Source organism: Bombina bombina, chromosome 2, assembly GCF_027579735.1.
Source record: "Bombina bombina isolate aBomBom1 chromosome 2, aBomBom1.pri, whole genome shotgun sequence".
In the NCBI taxonomy this organism is placed as follows: Eukaryota; Metazoa; Chordata; class Amphibia; order Anura; family Bombinatoridae; genus Bombina; species Bombina bombina.
The window spans coordinates 598,168,218-598,186,877 of NC_069500.1; the positions used below are offsets into that span (position 1 = coordinate 598,168,218).

Below are 18,660 nucleotides of genomic sequence, written 5' to 3' on the forward strand. Positions count from 1 at the left end.
TTTACAGGCTCTTCCTTTTGAACCTATGCATTTTTTGGACATTAAACTACTTTCTTGGAAAGTCTTGTTCCTTTTGGCCATCTCTTCTGCTAGAAGAGTTTCTGAGTTATCTGCTCTTTCTTGTGAGTCTCCTTTTCTGATTTTTTTCATCAGGATAAGGCAGTTTTGCGGACTTCTTTTTAATTTTTACCTAAGGTTGTGAATTCTAACAACATTAGTAGAGAAATTGTTGTCCCTTCCTTGTGTCCTAATCCTAAGAATTCTTTGGAAAGTTCCTTACATTCTTTGGATGTGGTAAGAGCTTTGAAATATTATGTGGAAGCTACTAAAGATTTCAGGAAGACTTCCAGTCTATTTGTTTTATTTTCTGGTCCTAGGAAAGGTCAGAAGGCTTCTGCTATTTCCTTGGCTTCTTGGTTGAAACTTTTGAGTTTATTTTGTGTCGGGTCAGGCCCCGCCTCAGAAAATTACAGCTCATTCTATTAGATCAGTCTCCACTTCATGGGCTTTTAAGAATGAATCTTCAGTTGATCATATTTGCAAAGCGGCAACTTGGTTCTCTTTGCATTCATTTACTAAATTCTACCGTTTTGATGTATTTGCTTCTTCGGAAGCAGTTTTTTGGTAGAAAAGTTCTTCAGGCAGCTGTTTCAGTTTGATTCTTCTGCTTTTGATTTAAGTTTTTTTCTTTCAAATGAAATAAACTTATATTTCTCCAACATAGGTGTGTCCGGTCCACGGCGTCATCCTTACTTGTGGGATATTCTCTTCCCCAACAGGAAATGGCAAAGAGCCCAGCAAAGCTGGTCACATGATCCCTCCTAGGCTCCGCCTACCCCAGTCATTCTCTTTGCCGTTGCACAGGCAACATCTCCACGGAGATGGCTAAGAGTTTTTTTGGTGTTTTAATGTAGTTTTATTCTTCAATCAAGAGTTTGTTATTTTAAAATAGTGCTGGTATGTACTATTTACTCTGAAACAGAAAAGAGATGAAGATTTCTGTTTGTAAGAGGAAAATGATTTTAGCAACCGTTACTAAAATCGATGGCTGTTTCCACACAGGACTGTTGAGATGAATTAACTTCAGTTGGGGGAAACAGTGAGCAGACTTTTGCTGCTTGAGGTATGACACATTTCTAACAAGACTTGGTAATGCTGGAAGCTGTCATTTTCCCTATGGGAACCGGTAAGCCATTTTCTTTAGTATAAGAATAAAGGGTTTCACAAGGGCTTTAAAGACTGGTAGACATTTTTCTGGGCTAAAACGATTACATTATGAGTATATTTAATGGATGTTATCTATAAATAGTTCTTTTAATCTTGGGGATGTATTAAAAAAAACGGCAGGCACTGTATTGGACACCTTTTTCACTGGGGGCCTTTTCTAGTCATAGGCAGAGCCTCATTTTCGCGCCACTAATGCGCAGTTGTTTTTGGAAAGCAAAGCATGCAGATGCATGTGTGAGGAGCTAAGAACCACTGAAAAAGCTTACAGAAGGCGTCATTTGGTATCGTATTCCCCTCTGGGCTTGGTTGGGTCTCAGCAAAGCTGATACCAGGGACTGTATAGGGGTTAAATGTAAAAACGGCTCCGGTTCCGTTATTTTAAGAGTTAAAGCTTTCAAATTTGGTGTGCAATACTTTTAAGGCTTTAAGACACTGTGGTGAAATTTTGGTGAATTTTGAACAATTCCTTCATACTTTTTCGCATATTCAGTAATAAAGTGTGTTCAGTTTAAAATTTAAAGTGACAGTAACGGTTTTATTTTAAAACGTTTTTTGTGCTTTGTTATCAAGTTTATGCCTGTTAACATGTCTGAACCATCAGATAGACGATGTTCTGTATGTTTGGAAGCCAAGGTTCCTCCCCATTTAAATATATGTGATGAATGTGACTTAGTGTCCGGACAAAGTAGGGACAATGATGCCACTGATAATGATGTTGCCCAAAATGATTCCTCAAGCGAGGGGAGTAAGCATGGTACTGCATCATCCCCTTCTATGTCTACACCAGTCTTGCCCACACAAGAGGCCCCTAGTACATCTAGTGCGCCAATCCTTCTTACTATGCAACAATTAACGGCTGTAATGGATAATTCTATTAAAAACATTTTGTCCAAAATGCCTACTTATCAGAGAAAGCGCGATTGCTCTGTTTTAGATACTGAAGAGCATGAGGACGCTGATGATAATGGTTCTAACGTACCCTCACGCCAATCTGAAGGGGCCAGCAGGGAGGTTTTGTCTGAGGGAGAAATTTCAGATTCAGGAAAAATTTCTCAACAAGCTGAACCTGATGTTATTATTTTTAAATTTAAATTGGAACATCTCCGCGCTCTGCTTAAGGAGGTGTTATCTACTCTGGATGATTGTGACAATTTGGTCATTCCAGAGAAATTATGTAAGATGGACAAGTTCCTAGAGGTCCCGGTGCCCCCCAATGCTTTTCCTATACCCAAGCGGGTGGCGGACATTGTAAATAAGGAATGGGAAAGGCCCGGCATACCTTTTGTTCCTCCCCCTATATTTAAAAAGTTATTTCCTATGGTCGACCCCAGAAAGGACTTATGGCAGACAGTCCCCAAGGTCGAGGGGGCGGTTTCTACTCTAAACAAACGCACTACTATCCCTATAGAAGATAGTTGTGCTTTCAAAGATCCTATGGATAAAAAATTAGATGGTTTGCTTAAAAAGATGTTTGTTCAGCAAGGTTACCTTCTACAACCAATTTCATGCATTGTTCCTGTCACTACAGCAGCGTGTTTCTGGTTCGAAGAACTAGAAAAGTCGCTCAATAAAGACTCTTCATACGAGGAGGTTATGGACAGAGTTCAAGCACTTAAATTGGCTAACTCTTTTATCTTAGACGCCACTTTGCAATTAGCTAGATTAGCGGCGAAAAATTCAGGTTTTGCAATTGTGGCGCGCAGAGCGCTTTGGCTAAAGTCTTGGTCAGCGGATGTGTCCTCCAAGAACAAATTGCTTAACATCCCTTTCAAAGGTAAAACGCTATTTGGCCCTGACTTGAAAGAGATTATTTCAGACATCACTGGGGGAAAGGGCCACGCCCTTCCTCAGGATAGGTCTTTTAAGGCTAAAAATAAGCCAAATTTTCGTCCCTTTCGCATAAACGGACCAGCCTCAAATTCTACACCCTCTAAGCAAGAGGGTAATAGTTCTCAAACCAAGCCAGCCTGGAGACCAATGCAAGGCTGGAACAAGGGTAAGCAGGCCAAGAAACCTGCCACTGCTACTAAAACAGCATGAAGTATTGGCCCCCCATCCGGGACCGGATCTGGTGGGGGGCAGACTCTCTCTCTTTGCTCAGGCTTGGGCAAGAGATGTCCAGGATCCTTGGGCGCTAGAAATAGTTTCTCAAGGTTATCTCCTGGAATTCAAGGAACTACCCCCAAGGGGAAGGTTCCACAGGTCTCAATTGTCTTCAGACCAAATAAAAAGACAGGCATTATTACATTGTGTAGAAGACCTGTTAAGAATGGGAGTGATTCATCCTGTTCCATTAGGAGAACAAGGGATGGGGTTTTACTCCAATCTGTTCATAGTTCCCAAAAAAGAGGGAACATTCAGACCAATTTTAGATCTCAAGATTCTAAACAAATTTCTCAGGGTTCCATCGTTCAAAATGGAAACCATTCGAACAATTCTTCCTACCATCCAGGAAGGTCAATTCATGACCACGGTGGATTTAAAGGATGCGTATCTACATATTCCTATCCACAAGGAACATCATCGGTTCCTAAGGTTTGCGTTTCTGGACAAGCATTACCAGTTTGTGGCACTTCCATTCGGATTAGCCACTGCTCCAAGGATTTTCACAAAGGTACTAGGGTCCCTTCTAGCGGTGCTAAGACCAAGGGGCATTGCAGTAGTACCTTACTTGGACGACATACTGATTCAAGCGTCGTCTCTGTCAAAAGCAAAGGCTCATACGGACATTGTCCTAGCCTTTCTCAGATCTTACGGGTGGAAGGTGAACATAGAAAAAAGTTCTCTGTCCCCGTCAACAAGAGTTCCCTTCTTGGGAACAATAATAGACTCCTTAGAAATGAAGATTTTTCTGACAGAGGCCAGAAAATCAAAACTTCTAAGCTCTTGTCAAGTACTTCATTCTGTTCTTCTTCCTTCCATAGCGCAGTGCATGGAAGTAATAGGTTTGATGGTTGCGGCAATGGACATAGTTCCTTTTGCACGAATTCATCTAAGACCATTACAACTGTGCATGCTCAGACAGTGGAATGGGGATTATACAGACTTGTCTCCGACGATCCAAGTAGATCAGGGAACCAGAGATTCACTCCGTTGGTGGCTGACCCTGAACAACCTGTCACAGGGAATGAGCTTCCGCAGACCAGAGTGGGTCATTGTCACGACCGACGCCAGTCTGGTGGGCTGGGGCGCGGTCTGGGAACCCCTGAAAGCTCAGGGTCTATGGTCTCAGGAAGAATCTCTTCTCCCGATAAACATTCTGGAACTGAGAGCGATATTCAATGCTCTCAAAGCTTGGCCTCAACTAGCAAAGGCCAAATTCATAAGGTTTCAATCAGACAACATGACGACTGTTGCATATATCAACCATCAGGGGGGAACAAGGAGTTCCCTGGCGATGGAAGAAGTGAACAAAATAATTCAATGGGCGGAGAATCACTCCTGCCAGTTGTCTGCAATCCACATCCCAGGAGTGGAAAATTGGGAAGCGGATTTTCTGAGTCGTCAGACTTTTCATCCGGGGGAGTGGGAACTCCATCCGGAAATCTTTGCCCAAATAACTCAATTATGGGGCATTCCAGACATGGATCTGATGGCGTCTCGTCAGAACTTCAAGGTTCCTTGCTACGGGTCCAGATCCAGGGATCCCAAGGCGACTCTAGTAGATGCACTAGTAGCACCTTGGACCTTCAACCTAGCCTATGTATTCCCACCGTTTCCTCTCATTCCCAGGCTGGTAGCCAGGATCAATCAGGAGAGGGCTTCGGTGATCTTGATAGCTCTTGCGTGGCCACGCAGGACTTGGTATGCAGACCTGGTGAATATGTCATCGGCTCCACCATGGAAGCTACCTTTGAGACAGGACCTTCTTGTTCAAGGTCCATTCGAACATCCGAATCTGGCTTCACTCCAACTGACTGCTTGGAGATTGAACGCTTGATTTTATCAAAGCGTGGTTTTTCAGATTCTGTCATTGATACTCTTATTCAGGCTAGAAAGCCTGTAACTAGGAAAATTTACCATAAAATATGGAAAAAATATATCTGTTGGTGTGAATCTAAAGGATTCCCATGGAACAAGATAAAAATTCCTAAGATTCTATCCTTTCTACAAGAAGGTTTGGAGAAAGGATTATCTGCAAGTTCTTTGAAGGGACAGATTTCTGCTTTATCTGTCTTACTTCACAAAAAGCTGGCGGCTGTGCCAGATGTTCAAGCTTTTGTTCAGGCTCTGGTTAGAATCAAGCCTGTTTACAAACCTTTGACTCCTCCTTGGAGTCTCAATTTGGTTCTCTCAGTTCTTCAAGGGGTTCCGTTTGAACCCTTACATTCCGTAGATATTAAGTTACTATCTTGGAAAGTTTTATTTTTGGTTGCAATTTCTTCTGCTAGAAGAGTTTCAGAGTTATCTGCTCTGCAGTGTTCTCCTCCTTATCTGGTGTTCCATGCAGATAAGGTAGTTTTGCGTACTAAACCTGGTTTTCTTCCGAAAGTTGTTTCTAACAAAAACATTAACCAGGAGATAGTTGTGCCTTCTTTGTGTCCGAATCCAGTTTCAAAGAAGGAACGTTTGTTACACAATTTGGATGTAGTTCGTGCTCTAAAATTCTATTTAGAGGCTACAAAGGATTTCAGACAAACATCTTCTTTGTTTGTTGTTTATTCTGGTAAAAGGAGAGGTCAAAAAGCAACTTCTACCTCTCTCTCTTTTTGGCTTAAAAGCATCATCCGATTGGCTTATGAGACTGCCGGACGGCAGCCTCCTGAAAGAATCACAGCTCACTCCACTAGGGCTGTGGCTTCCACATGGGCCTTCAAGAACGAGGCTTCTGTTGATCAGATATGCAAGGCAGCGACTTGGTCTTCACTGCACACTTTTACCAAATTTTACAAATTTGATACTTTTGCTTCTTCTGAGGCTATTTTTGGGAGAAAGGTTTTGCAAGCCGTGGTGCCTTCCATCTAGGTGACCTGATTTGCTCCCTCCCATCATCCGTGTCCTAAAGCTTTGGTATTGGTTCCCACAAGTAAGGATGACGCCGTGGACCGGACACACCTATGTTGGAGAAAACAGAATTTATGCTTACCTGATAAATTACTTTCTCCAACGGTGTGTCCGGTCCACGGCCCGCCCTGGTTTTTTTAATCAGGTCTGATGAATTATTTTCTCTAACTACAGTCACCACGGTATCATATGAGTTCTCCTATGCATATTCCTCCTTTACGTCGGTCGAATGACTGGGGTAGGCGGAGCCTAGGAGGGATCATGTGACCAGCTTTGCTGGGCTCTTTGCCATTTCCTGTTGGGGAAGAGAATATCCCACAAGTAAGGATGACGCCGTGGACCGGACACACCGTTGGAGAAAGTAATTTATCAGGTAAGCATAAATTCTGTTTTTTGGGTTGTGGATTAATTTTTTTCAGCAGATTATGGCTGTTTTTATTTTATTCCCTCCCTCTTTAGTGACTCTTGAGTGGAGATCCACATCTTGGGTATTGATATCCCATATGTCACTAGCTCATGGACTCTTGCTAATTACATGAAAGAAAACATAATTTATGTAAGAACTTACCTGATAAATTCATTTCTTTCATATTGGCAAGAGTCCATGAGGCCCACCCTTTTTATGGTGGTTATGATTTTTTGTATAAAGCACAATTATTTCCAAATTTCCTTTGTTGATGCTTTCTACTCCTTTCTTTATCACCCCACTGCTTGGCTATTCGTTAAACTGAATTGTGGATGTGGTGAGGGGTGCATTTATAGGCATTTTGAGGTTTGGGAAACTTTGCCCCTCCTGGTAGGATTGTATATCCCATATGTCACTAGCTCATGGACTCTTGCCAATATGAAAGAAATGAATTTATCAGGTAAGTTCTTACATAAATTATGTTTCTCCATGGGAGTGAGCACAATGTTATCTATATGGCACACATAAACTAGCACTGTCTGGCTGTATTGCAAGATTTAAAAACCTAATAAGCACTGAGAAAAGGGGTGGCATGTAGGGGCTTGGGCACATGCCAACTTAGAGGTTATAACATATATTAATATAACAATGTTGGTTATATAATGGGTAGTAAAAATGTATATTTTTCTAAACGTTAGATTAAAAAAAAAGAATCAAGTAGACTGTCCCTTTAAAACGAACAGTGCCCTTATCTTTGAACCATGTCTCTTAACTTGAATATACAAAACACACACATGGAAGTTTGAAAATGTAGAAGAGTGTTAACTAAAATAGTTGTATTCTATTATATTTAAAAAAACATAATTTATGTAAGAACTTACCTGATAAATTCATTTCTTTCATATTAACAAGAGTCCATGAGCTAGTGACGTATGGGATATACATTCCTACCAGGAGGGGCAAAGTTTCCCAAACCTTAAAATGCCTATAAATACACCCCTCACCACACCCACAAATCAGTTTAACGAATAGCCAAGAAGTGGGGTGATAAGAAAAAAAGTGCGAAGCATATAAAATAAGGAATTGGAATAATTGTGCTTTATACAAAAAAATCATAACCACCACAAAAAAGGGTGGGCCTCATGGACTCTTGTTAATATGAAAGAAATGAATTTATCAGGTAAGTTCTTACATAAATTATGTTTTCTTTCATGTAATTAACAAGAGTCCATGAGCTAGTGACGTATGGGATAATGACTACCCAAGATGTGGATCTTTCCACGCAAGAGTCACTAGAGAGGGAGGGATAAAATAAAGACAGCCAATTCCTGCTGAAAATAATCCACACCCAAAATAAAGTTTAACAAAAAACATAAGCAGAAGATTCAAACTGAAACCGCTGCCTGAAGAACTTTTCTACCAAAAACTGCTTCAGAAGAAGAAAATACATCAAAATGGTAGAATTTAGTAAAAGTATGCAAAGAGGACCAAGTTGCTGCTTTGCAGATCTGGTCAACCGAAGCTTCATTCCTAAACGCCCAGGAAGTAGATACTGACCTAGTAGAATGAGCTGTAATTCTCTGAGGCGGAATTTTACCCGACTCAACATAGGCAAGATGAATTAAAGATTTCAACCAAGATGCCAAAGAAATGGCAGAAGCTTTCTGGCCTTTCCTAGAACCGGAAAAGATAACAAATAGACTAGAAGTCTTACGGAAAGATTTCGTAGCTTCAACATAATATTTCAAAGCTCTAACAACATCCAAAGAATGCAACGATTTCTCCTTAGAATTCTTAGGATTAGGACATAATGAAGGAACCACAATTTCTCTACTAATGTTGTTGGAATTCACAACTTTAGGTAAAAATTCAAAAGAAGTTCGCAACACCGCCTTATCCTGATGAAAAATCAGAAAAGGAGACTCACAAGAAAGAGCAGATAATTCAGAAACTCTTCTAGCAGAAGAGATGGCCAAAAGGAACAAAACTTTCCAAGAAAGTAATTTAATGTCCAATGAATGCATAGGTTCAAACGGAGGAGCTTGAAGAGCTCCCAGAACCAAATTCAAACTCCAAGGAGGAGAAATTGACTTAATGACAGGTTTTATACGAACCAAAGCTTGTACAAAACAATGAATATCAGGAAGAATAGCAATCTTTCTGTGAAAAAGAACAGAAAGAGCGGAGATTTGTCCTTTCAAAGAACTTGCGGACAAACCCTTATCTAAACCATCCTGAAGAAACTGTAAAATTCTCGGTATTCTAAAAGAATGCCAAGAAAAATGATGAGAAAGACACCAAGAAATATAAGTCTTCCAGACTCTATAATATATCTCTCGAGATACAGATTTACGAGCCTGTAACATAGTATTAATCACGGAGTCAGAGAAACCTCTTTGACCAAGAATCAATCTCCATACCTTTAAATTTAAGGATTTCAGATCCGGATGGAAAAAAGGACCTTGTGACAGAAGGTCTGGTCTTAACGGAAGAGTCCATGGTTGGCAAGATGCCATCCGGACAAGATCCGCATACCAAAACCTGTGAGGCCATGCCGGAGCTATTAGCAGAACAAACGAGCATTCCCTCAGAATCTTGGAGATTACTCTTGGAAGAAGAACTAGAGGCGGAAAGATATAGGCAGGATGATACTTCCAAGGAAGTGATAATGCATCCACTGCCTCCGCCTGAGGATCCCGGGATCTGGACAGATACCTGGGAAGTTTCTTGTTTAGATGAGAGGCCATCAGATCTATCTCTGGGAGCCCCCACATTTGAACAATCTGAAGAAATACCTCTGGGTGAAGAGACCATTCGCCCGGATGCAACGTTTGGCGACTGAGATAATCCGCTTCCCAATTGTCTACACCTGGGATATGAACCGCAGAGATTAGACAGGAGCTGGATTCCGCCCAAACCAAAATTCGAGATACTTCTTTCATAGCCAGAGGACTGTGAGTCCCTCCTTGATGATTGATGTATGCCACAGTTGTGACATTGTCTGTCTGAAAACAAATGAACGATTCTCTCTTCAGAAGAGGCCAAAACTGAAGAGCTCTGAAAACTGCACGGAGTTCCAAGATATTGATCGGTAATTTCACCTCCTGAGATTCCCAAACTCCTTGTGCCGTCAGAGATCCCCACACAGCTCCCCAACCTGTGAGACTTGCATCTGTTGAAATTACAGTCCAGGTCGGAAGAACAAAAGAAGCCCCCTGAATTAAACGAAGGTGATCTGTCCACCACGTTAGAGAGTGTCGAACAATCGGTTTTAAAGATATTAATTGATATATCTTCGTGTAATCCCTGCACCATTGGTTCAGCATACAGAGCTGAAGAGGTCGCATGTGAAAACGAGCAAAGGGGATCGCGTCCGATGCAGCAGTCATAAGACCTAGAATTTCCATGCATAAGGCTACCGAAGGGAATGATTGAGACTGAAGGTTTCGACAAGCTGTAATCAATTTTAGACGTCTCTTGTCTGTTAAAGACAGAGTCATGGACACTGAATCTATCTGAAAACCCAGAAAGGTTACCCTTGTTTGAGGAATCAAAGAACTGATTGGTAAATTGATCCTCCAACCATGATCTTGAAGAAACAACACAAGTCGATTCGTATGAGACTCTGCTAAATGTAAAGACTGAGCAAGTACCAAGATATCGTCCAAATAAGGAAATACCACAATACCCTGTTCTCTGATTACAGACAGAAGGGCACCGAGAATCTTTGTGAAAATTCTTGGAGCTGTAGCAAGGCCAAACGGTAGAGCCACAAATTGGTAATGCTTGTCTAGAAAAGAGAATCTCAGGAACTGATAATGATCTGGATGAATCGGAATATGCAGATATGCATCCTGTAAATCTATTGTGGACATATAATTCCCTTGCTGAACAAAAGGCAATATAGTCCTTACAGTTACCATCTTGAACGTTGGTATCCTTACATAACGATTCAATAATTTTAGATCCAGAACTGGTCTGAAGGAATTCTCCTTCTTTGGTACAATGAAGAGATTTGAATAAAACCCCATCCCCTGTTCCGGAACTGGAACTGGCATAATTACTCCAGCCAACTCTAGATCTGAAACACAATTCAGAAATGCTTGAGCTTTCACTGGATTTACTGGGGCATGGGAAAGAAAAAATCTCTTTGCAGGAGGTCTCATCTTGAAACCAATTCTGTACCCTTCTGAAACAATGTTCTGAATCCAAAGATTGTGAACAGAATTGATCCAAATTTCTTTGAAAAAACGTAACCTGCCCCCTACCAGCTGAACTGGAATGAGGGCCGTACCTTCATGTGAACTTAGAAGCATGCTTTGCCTTTCTAGCAGGCTTGGATTTATTCCAGACTGGAGATGGTTTCCAAACTGAAACTGCTCCTGAGGACGAAGGATCAGGCTTTTGTTCTTTGTTGAAACGAAAGGAACGAAAACGATTGTTAGCCCTGTTTTTACCTTTAGACTTTTTATCCTGTGGTAAAAAAGTTCCTTTCCCACCAGTAACAGTTGAAATAATAGAATCCAACTGAGAACCAAATAATTTGTTTCCCTGGAAAGAAATGGAAAGTAGAGTTGATTTAGAAGCCATATCAGCATTCCAGGTCTTAAGCCATAAAGCTCTTCTGGCTAAGATAGCCAGAGACATAAACCTAACATCAACTCTAATAATATCAAAAATGGCATCACAGATGAAATTATTAGCATGCTGGAGAAGAATAATAATATCATGAGAATCACGATTTGTTACTTGTTGCGCTAGAGTTTCCAACCAAAAAGTTGAAGCTGCAGCAACATCAGCCAATGATATAGCAGGTCTAAGAAGATTACCTGAACATAGATAAGCTTTTCTTAGAAAAGATTCAATTTTTCTATCTAAAGGATCCTTAAACGAGGTACCATCTGACGTAGGAATGGTAGTACGTTTAGCAAGGGTAGAAATAGCCCCATCAACTTTAGGGATTTTGTCCCAAAATTCTAACCTGTCAGGCGGAACAGGATATAATTGCTTAAAACGTTTAGAAGGAGTAAATGAATTACCCAATTTATCCCATTCCTTGGAAATTACAGCAGAAATAGCATTAGGAACAGGAAAGACTTCTGGAATAACCGCAGGAGCTTTAAAAACCTTATCCAAACGTATAGAATTAGTATCAAGAGGACTAGAATCCTCTATTTCTAAAGCAATTAGTACTTCTTTAAGTAAAGAGCGAATAAATTCCATCTTAAATAAATATGAAGATTTATCAGCATCAATCTCTGAGATAGAATCCTCTGAACCAGAAGAGTCCAAAGAATCAGAATGATGGTGTTCATTTAAAAATTCATCTGTAGAGAGAGAAGATTTAAAAGACTTTTTACGTTTACTAGAAGGAGAAATAACAGACAAAGCCTTCTTTATGGATTCAGAAACAAAATCTCTTATGTTATCAGGAACATTCTGCACCTTAGATGTTGAGGGAACTGCAACAGGCAATGGTACATCACTAAAGGAAATATTATCTGCTTTAACAAGTTTGTCATGACAATTATTACAAACAACAGCTGGAGGAATAGCTACCAAAAGTTTACAGCAGATACACTTAGCTTTGGTAGATCCAGCAGGCAGTGGTTTTCCTGTAGTATCTTCTGGCTCAGATGCAACGTGAGACATCTTGCAATATGTAAGAGAAAAAACAACATATAAAGCAAAATAGATCAAATTCCTTATAAGACAGTTTCAGGAATGGGAAAAAATGCCAAACATCAAGCTTCTAGCAACCAGAAGCAAATGAAAAATGAGACTGAAATAATGTGCAGACAAAAGCGACGCCCATATTTTTTAGCGCCAAATAAGACGCCCACATTATTTGGCGCCTAAATGCTTTTGGCGCCAAAAATGACGCCACATCCGGAACGCCAACATTTTTGGCGCAAAATAAAGTCAAAAAATGACGCAACTTCCGGCGACACGTATGACGCCGGAAACGGAAAAGAATTTTTGCGCCAAAAAAGTCCGCGCCAAGAATGACGCAATAAAATGAAGCATTTTCAGCCCCCGCGAGCCTAACAGCCCACAGGGAAAAAAGTCAAATTTTTGAGGTAAGAAAAATATGATAATTCAATGCATAATCCCAAATATGAAACTGACTGTCTGAAAATAAGGAAAGTTGAACATTCTGAGACAAGGCAAATAAATGTTTGAATACATATATTTAGAACTTTATAAACAAAGTGCCCAACCATAGCTTAGAGTGTCACAGAAAATAAGACTTACTTACCCCAGGACACTCATCTACATGTTTGTAGAAAGCCAAACCAGTACTGAAACGAGAATCAGTAGAGGAAATGGTAAATATAAGAGTATATCGTCGATCTGAAAAGGGAGGTAAGAGATGAATCTCTACGACCGATAACAGAGAACCTTATGAAATAGACCCCGTAGAAGGAGATCACTGCATTCAATAGGCAATACTCTCTTCACATCCCTCTGACATTCACTGCACGCTGAGAGGAAAACCGGGCTCCAACTTGCTGCGGAGCGCATATCAACGTAGAATCTAGCACAAACTTACTTCACCACCTCCCTTGGAGGCAAAGTTTGTAAAAACTGATTTGTGGGTGTGGTGAGGGGTGTATTTATAGGCATTTTAAGGTTTGGGAAACTTTGCCCCTCCTGGTAGGAATGTATATCCCATACGTCACTAGCTCATGGACTCTTGTTAATTACATGAAAGAAAGGCTTTTTACTTTTAAAAATAAAATAGAAGAATTTGGTGGAAGCAGATATTTTCCTTCCTTTTATTATCTCTCTCATCAAACCTTTTTATTAAGACTTGTTCATGCAGTTTAACATGTACTTTCCATCACAAGCTATTTAAAAGTAAATTTGTCATAAGCAACTATTGCATTAGAGTTTTATATCTGTTTCAGATATTTATTTCAGATTGTGTTTTTTAACTAAGATTTCTTTCATGAAATATTATGCAGAATTAAATGTACACTAATTCTGAGTTGCAGCTAGATGAACATACTCTTTTGTGAAATGCAAATTAAATATTTGCTGACCTACAGTTTGTTGACTTAAACTTTCTTGGCTGTCATATAGTCAAGTAATTTTTCTATTTTAAGTTCTCAGTCAAAATCTAATTTAAAATCCCTTTGGTAATGTTATTTCCTAAACCGTCTATCATTTATGTGTTCGCATTATTATTAGAGATGATCTCATAACCTAGTTGCTTTCGCCAAGCAACTTTTGAAAGAATATTATTTGTATGATATTGGCAAATCCTTGTTGCATTTGGCAATACTATCTTGGTGCCCTCATGTGTCTTTCAGGTTAATGGCACCAAGTTTCCATTCCAAGAAGTTGGTTTATTCGCCGTCGTTGTTGATGCTTGCAGTGGCACTGTGAAAGAAACCTTGTACTTTCCACAAAAAGACATTGAAAAGCTGGAAAACCATTTAACAAATAAAATCCCACAAAGGTAATTAATATTTGTATGAATTTAGCTATATAAACACATTGATATATTATGTATATTCTTTGCATTCTATAAAGTCTTTAACCAGCTGAGCTGTGCTTTAAACGTTACTGTTGTGGTATGCACATTTTGTTTTTTCCCTTGACAATTATGGCTAAAAAGCCCACAATTGTATTATCTAAACACTTTATGAAGCAATAGTATGTCGTTTTGCTAATTGAAATAGCTTGTAAGCCGTTGAAACTAAAACAGTTTGCCAGAACTATGGTTTGTTTGATCTTTTTTTAATTTTTTTTAAAGGTACAGTAAAATACAATTAAAATATAATAAAGTATCATATTATTTCAGTTTCATATTCATGCATTTTTGGGGTAGGTACAGACTGTCAGAATTCTTCTACATTCAGGTTAATTCTCAACACACAAGTATCCCTGAGTGAACTGACAAGGTGTGTGTCTGAGGTTTCCAGTGGTGTGTTTTCTTTGCTATATTTTCTTGAACTATATGTTCCTCATTAGTTTACTATCTGTCCAGTGCTGCTTTAGTTATACCCTCTTTATGCCTTCAGATTCCTTAATGTAGAAAAGTTATATATCACATTTCTCCAATGTTTTGCAAGCTTTTATAAAGAATGTCTTTGGCCTGGTTAATTTTATTTACCCAAGAATTTCCAATAATAAAAGCTTGTGAAGGACTCCTCTTTATAAGTGAGGTGAATGTTTTTTACAGTTTACTCACTATAGTTATGGACATGCTTTATCTGGCCTGTCTAGTACACATTCTATATGTGTGGTCCTCATCTCAGGTTGAGATATGTGCATATCCTAAAAGGGCTAATTTAATTAAAAATAGTTTGCATACAACATTGTTTAAAAATTGCTGTCGAGTATTTTAAAATAATTTTCAAAAATAAGCAGAATGAATTACATAGCTAAGATGCCTGGAGCAGTCAACTCCACTCCCCGCTTATCAGTGTTTAGACACAGGCATTGTATTACAACTGAGTTTACAGAGGCTAAGCATGCTCTAGCATATAATCCTTTTGCATTCTACCAAAACAACAATAGATATAGATACAGCCATAGAAGGAACTGTGTGGGGGGAGTTAGAGCTGTACAATTCAGAAACTTAAAAGAAAGGTTTAATGGCGAGGCACTGCAGTATAAATTTGCAGTTAAAGTAATTAAAGTACATATTATTATATTTTGTCTCTATCCCAACTTGTTTTATGTCCCTTTTTTTTTTATTCAATTGATTTAGTTGAGTTAACCACATCATTTATTCTTTTATGGATATTCTGTGGGGCTGTTTTTGAATGCCTCTTCCTCTGATATAGATAATGTAGGCTTAACATGTCAGCAACAGATAATAATTTTAGGCATATTCTGCAATTTATTTGTGAAGGCAACATTCTTCCGGATTGGACTCACCTCTGGTAATCTTATTAATTTCCAGTAAGAATACTTTCTTATGGAAGGGAGAGTAAGCCTAAGAGTAAGAATTGTCCCAACATCAGAGGAAAAAGATGGGACAAGTAGAAAACTATATTTATTGCCGTAGTTTGACCTAATTTTTGAAGTTTATCCTAATGGCAAGAGGGAACCATTGACTACTTAGTCTTTCTGCCTTGAGTTCCTCTGCGATAATTATGACATAAGTGCTTACTCTGAAGACTTGATAATTATTACATCCTGATTCTGAAAAACAAGGTGTGAACATGACCCAGTTAGCTGGTAAGTGCTAAGGCTTGTTATTGGGCTTAGGAGACTTTGTAAATATATTCAGTAGAGTGTCCATTTTAATGTACAAATGTTTGCTTTTTCAGTATGTTTAACCTCAAGAATTTTTTCTTCCTTATATTTTCTTACTTACTGACATGTTCTCAAGCATCTCATTCTGCTATGGGATTTGAATTTGGCTCTTCTGGCTTTGCATAACTATAATTTTTATCCCAAGTATTTTTTTCTGGTTGGTTCCTACACTATTAATTCCATGTCTGTACTTCATTATTTGTATAGTCAAGAAATGACAAAGAGACTTAGCTACATGTGCTTGTTATCAGATATCTTAAAGACAAGAAAATAATAAACCTTCTTGATTTAGATGGGGGTACAATGTCAAACCAAACTTTCCAGTATACTTCTATCAAATTTTTCTGTTGGTCTTCTTGGTTGGACCTGAACTCCTTTTTCATGACAGAATGCTCACGGTTGCACACGTCTTAGCACTATATGGTAGTTGAATTTTCAGCATAGTGCTCAAATATGTGCACAGTCCTGAGCTTCTATTCCCTATCTACTAAAATTTTAATTTTGGTTTCGATGTCACATAAAGGGACACTAAACCTAACTTTTTTTTCTTTCATGATTCAGACAGAGCGTGCAATTTTAAGCAACTTTATAATTTGCTCCTATTATCAAATTTTCTTCGTTCTCTTGCTATATTCATTTAAAAAGCAGGAATGCGATGCATAGGAGCCGGCCCACTAAGTGCTATTTGCACATTTACCAAGGTTTATTAGTTCAAAGTGTTTACTTCACAAGATACACTTGTGAGAAGGATCTTGCATATCGCACTTCTTCAGGCTTTGTGAGCGCACTATCAGAGTGTGAGAGGTCAAATATTCGTACAGACAAATGTTTCTTCAATCAGTAGTGTTAAAGATTTGCTTAGTCACTTAGTGTAATTGCATGTAATTTGCTATCTCTATCTATCGCTAGCTTGTTTGTGTATTTATTTAGTTTATTTCATCTGGTTGCATTACAGGTCAGTTGTGTTGATAGCCTCTCGAGGTTTTATAGATGATTTTGGCAAAATACCTGAAGTGTTGCACACTTTGGGAACAGCTAAAGCTCCATATCTTCAAAACAAAGGTGAGAAATTTTTAGAAATGCATGTCCTCAAATTACATGTGTGTTTTTTGTTTGTTTTTTTAATTTTATTGTGTTCCTTTAAACATCTTCACTACAAAGGTTACATGGAAGCAGTCCTTTGCTTTGTTTCCCAGATGAGAATTATTGCATCCTCCTGGCTAGAATAGATTAGTGAGAAGTCACTAAAGGGTAAATAAACATGGAGATTGTTCATCATGTTGGACTTCTATTTGAACAGTGACTATTTGTTGAATTATATACAAGAGAAAGTGAGCGGTTACTTAGTCTTCTGCATATGAACCAATTCTTTTCCAAGTCATCATCTCTTTACCAATTAATATATGGTACAGATCCCTATTTAAATTTGTGTCACTATCCCATGCTTTCATCCTAAATATATAATGCTGAAAGCTCAATGACCACAATCTCACATCTGGGGCTGTTGGGTCAAGTATAACACACAGTATTTTGTTGCGAGATCATTGTGGTCAGCAGTCTTGAGTATTAATTAATGGGACTTTCAGAGGATCATTGTGACGATGACCCCTTGGCTTATGTTTTCGGTGTGTCAAACCAGACAAGTAAAGAAATGGCTTAAATGAGACTTAGGGTGTCAAATAGGTTTGGCAGTGAAGATAAATATAAATGTGTAAATAAAATATGGCAAGCACCATGTATATTAATGTTTAAATAAACCACCAATGTACATTCAATTTTATCAAAAACATAAAGAACATTAAAATAATTTTCAGTAAATTACTTGATATAAAGGGCAATGGCCTCAATATTTTTCAGTTTTTATTATTTTCACATACTTTCTACACAAAGGTAAAAGTATATAGGAATGCACCTCTGTTATGTATACTTGGGTATGTACTCCATTTTTTGTTTTTTGTTTTCTTCTTGCAGGTAGCATTGCATTCTCAGGATACAGAGGAGCCTTTGTTCCTTCGTGGACCAAGCTTTTTACCAGTCCTGCTAAGCAGGGCCTGGGCTTGATAGAGAGATATATCCCTTTACAAATGGAAGATTATCAGTGCAGCAGAGTCCGCAGGATTCAAAGAAAGGATGACGATCTCCTAAAGAAAGCTTTAAAAAAATAGTTATTTTATGTCTCAAGGGAATGGAAATAAATGTGAACTAACTTATTTAATTTATGCCAATTATACTGTTTCCTGCGTGTCATTTTACTTTATTAGAGAGATGGGCCAAAAATCTTAGCCCTAATGCTAATGCACCTTCTAGTTGTATATAATCCTGAATGAATTTATTACTGTTTTGTAAAGATAGGTTACGCGGATTTTTATCTTTTTGTTGGTGTTGTATGTGCTGTATGTTTTTATACTTTTGTATACAGAAAATGTGTGAGATTTTTTTTTTTTTTTTAATGGATTTGACTGGAAAAGTTGTTGTTTTTTTATTGCACAGTGATTTACTTGAAAGATATTTATCAATAAAAATCTTTCTACATATATAAATATGTCGTCCTGCTTGTCATTGAGGTAATACTGAATTTGAAAGTGTCCTATAGAAAATTGTGTGTGTCTGTTTAAATTGGCTTTCATTGCAATACAGAAAAATGCTAAAACACATTGGGCTCCAATTAGGAGTATATAAGTATAGGAGCGCCTATGGCTTAAGGACACTGGTCAGTGCTAAAAGAACGCTCAAAGGCTAAAATGGGAATA

At 38.6% G+C, this 18,660-nt stretch overlaps 1 protein-coding gene across 1 annotated transcript in view; it reads left to right on the plus strand.

Moving 5' to 3' along the window:
* CEMIP2 (cell migration inducing hyaluronidase 2) overlaps positions 1–18,450 on the plus strand; it is a 380,284-nt gene extending 361,834 nt beyond the window's left edge. Inside the window, exons 22-24 of the mRNA XM_053702507.1 lie at positions 13,954–14,102; positions 16,866–16,972; positions 17,882–18,450. Of these exons, the coding sequence (XP_053558482.1) occupies positions 13,954–14,102; positions 16,866–16,972; positions 17,882–18,075 (450 nt within the window). The 3' untranslated portion in view covers positions 18,076–18,450. The remainder of the gene's footprint in view (positions 1–13,953; positions 14,103–16,865; positions 16,973–17,881) is intronic.
* The last annotated feature ends 210 nt before the right edge of the window (positions 18,451–18,660 follow it).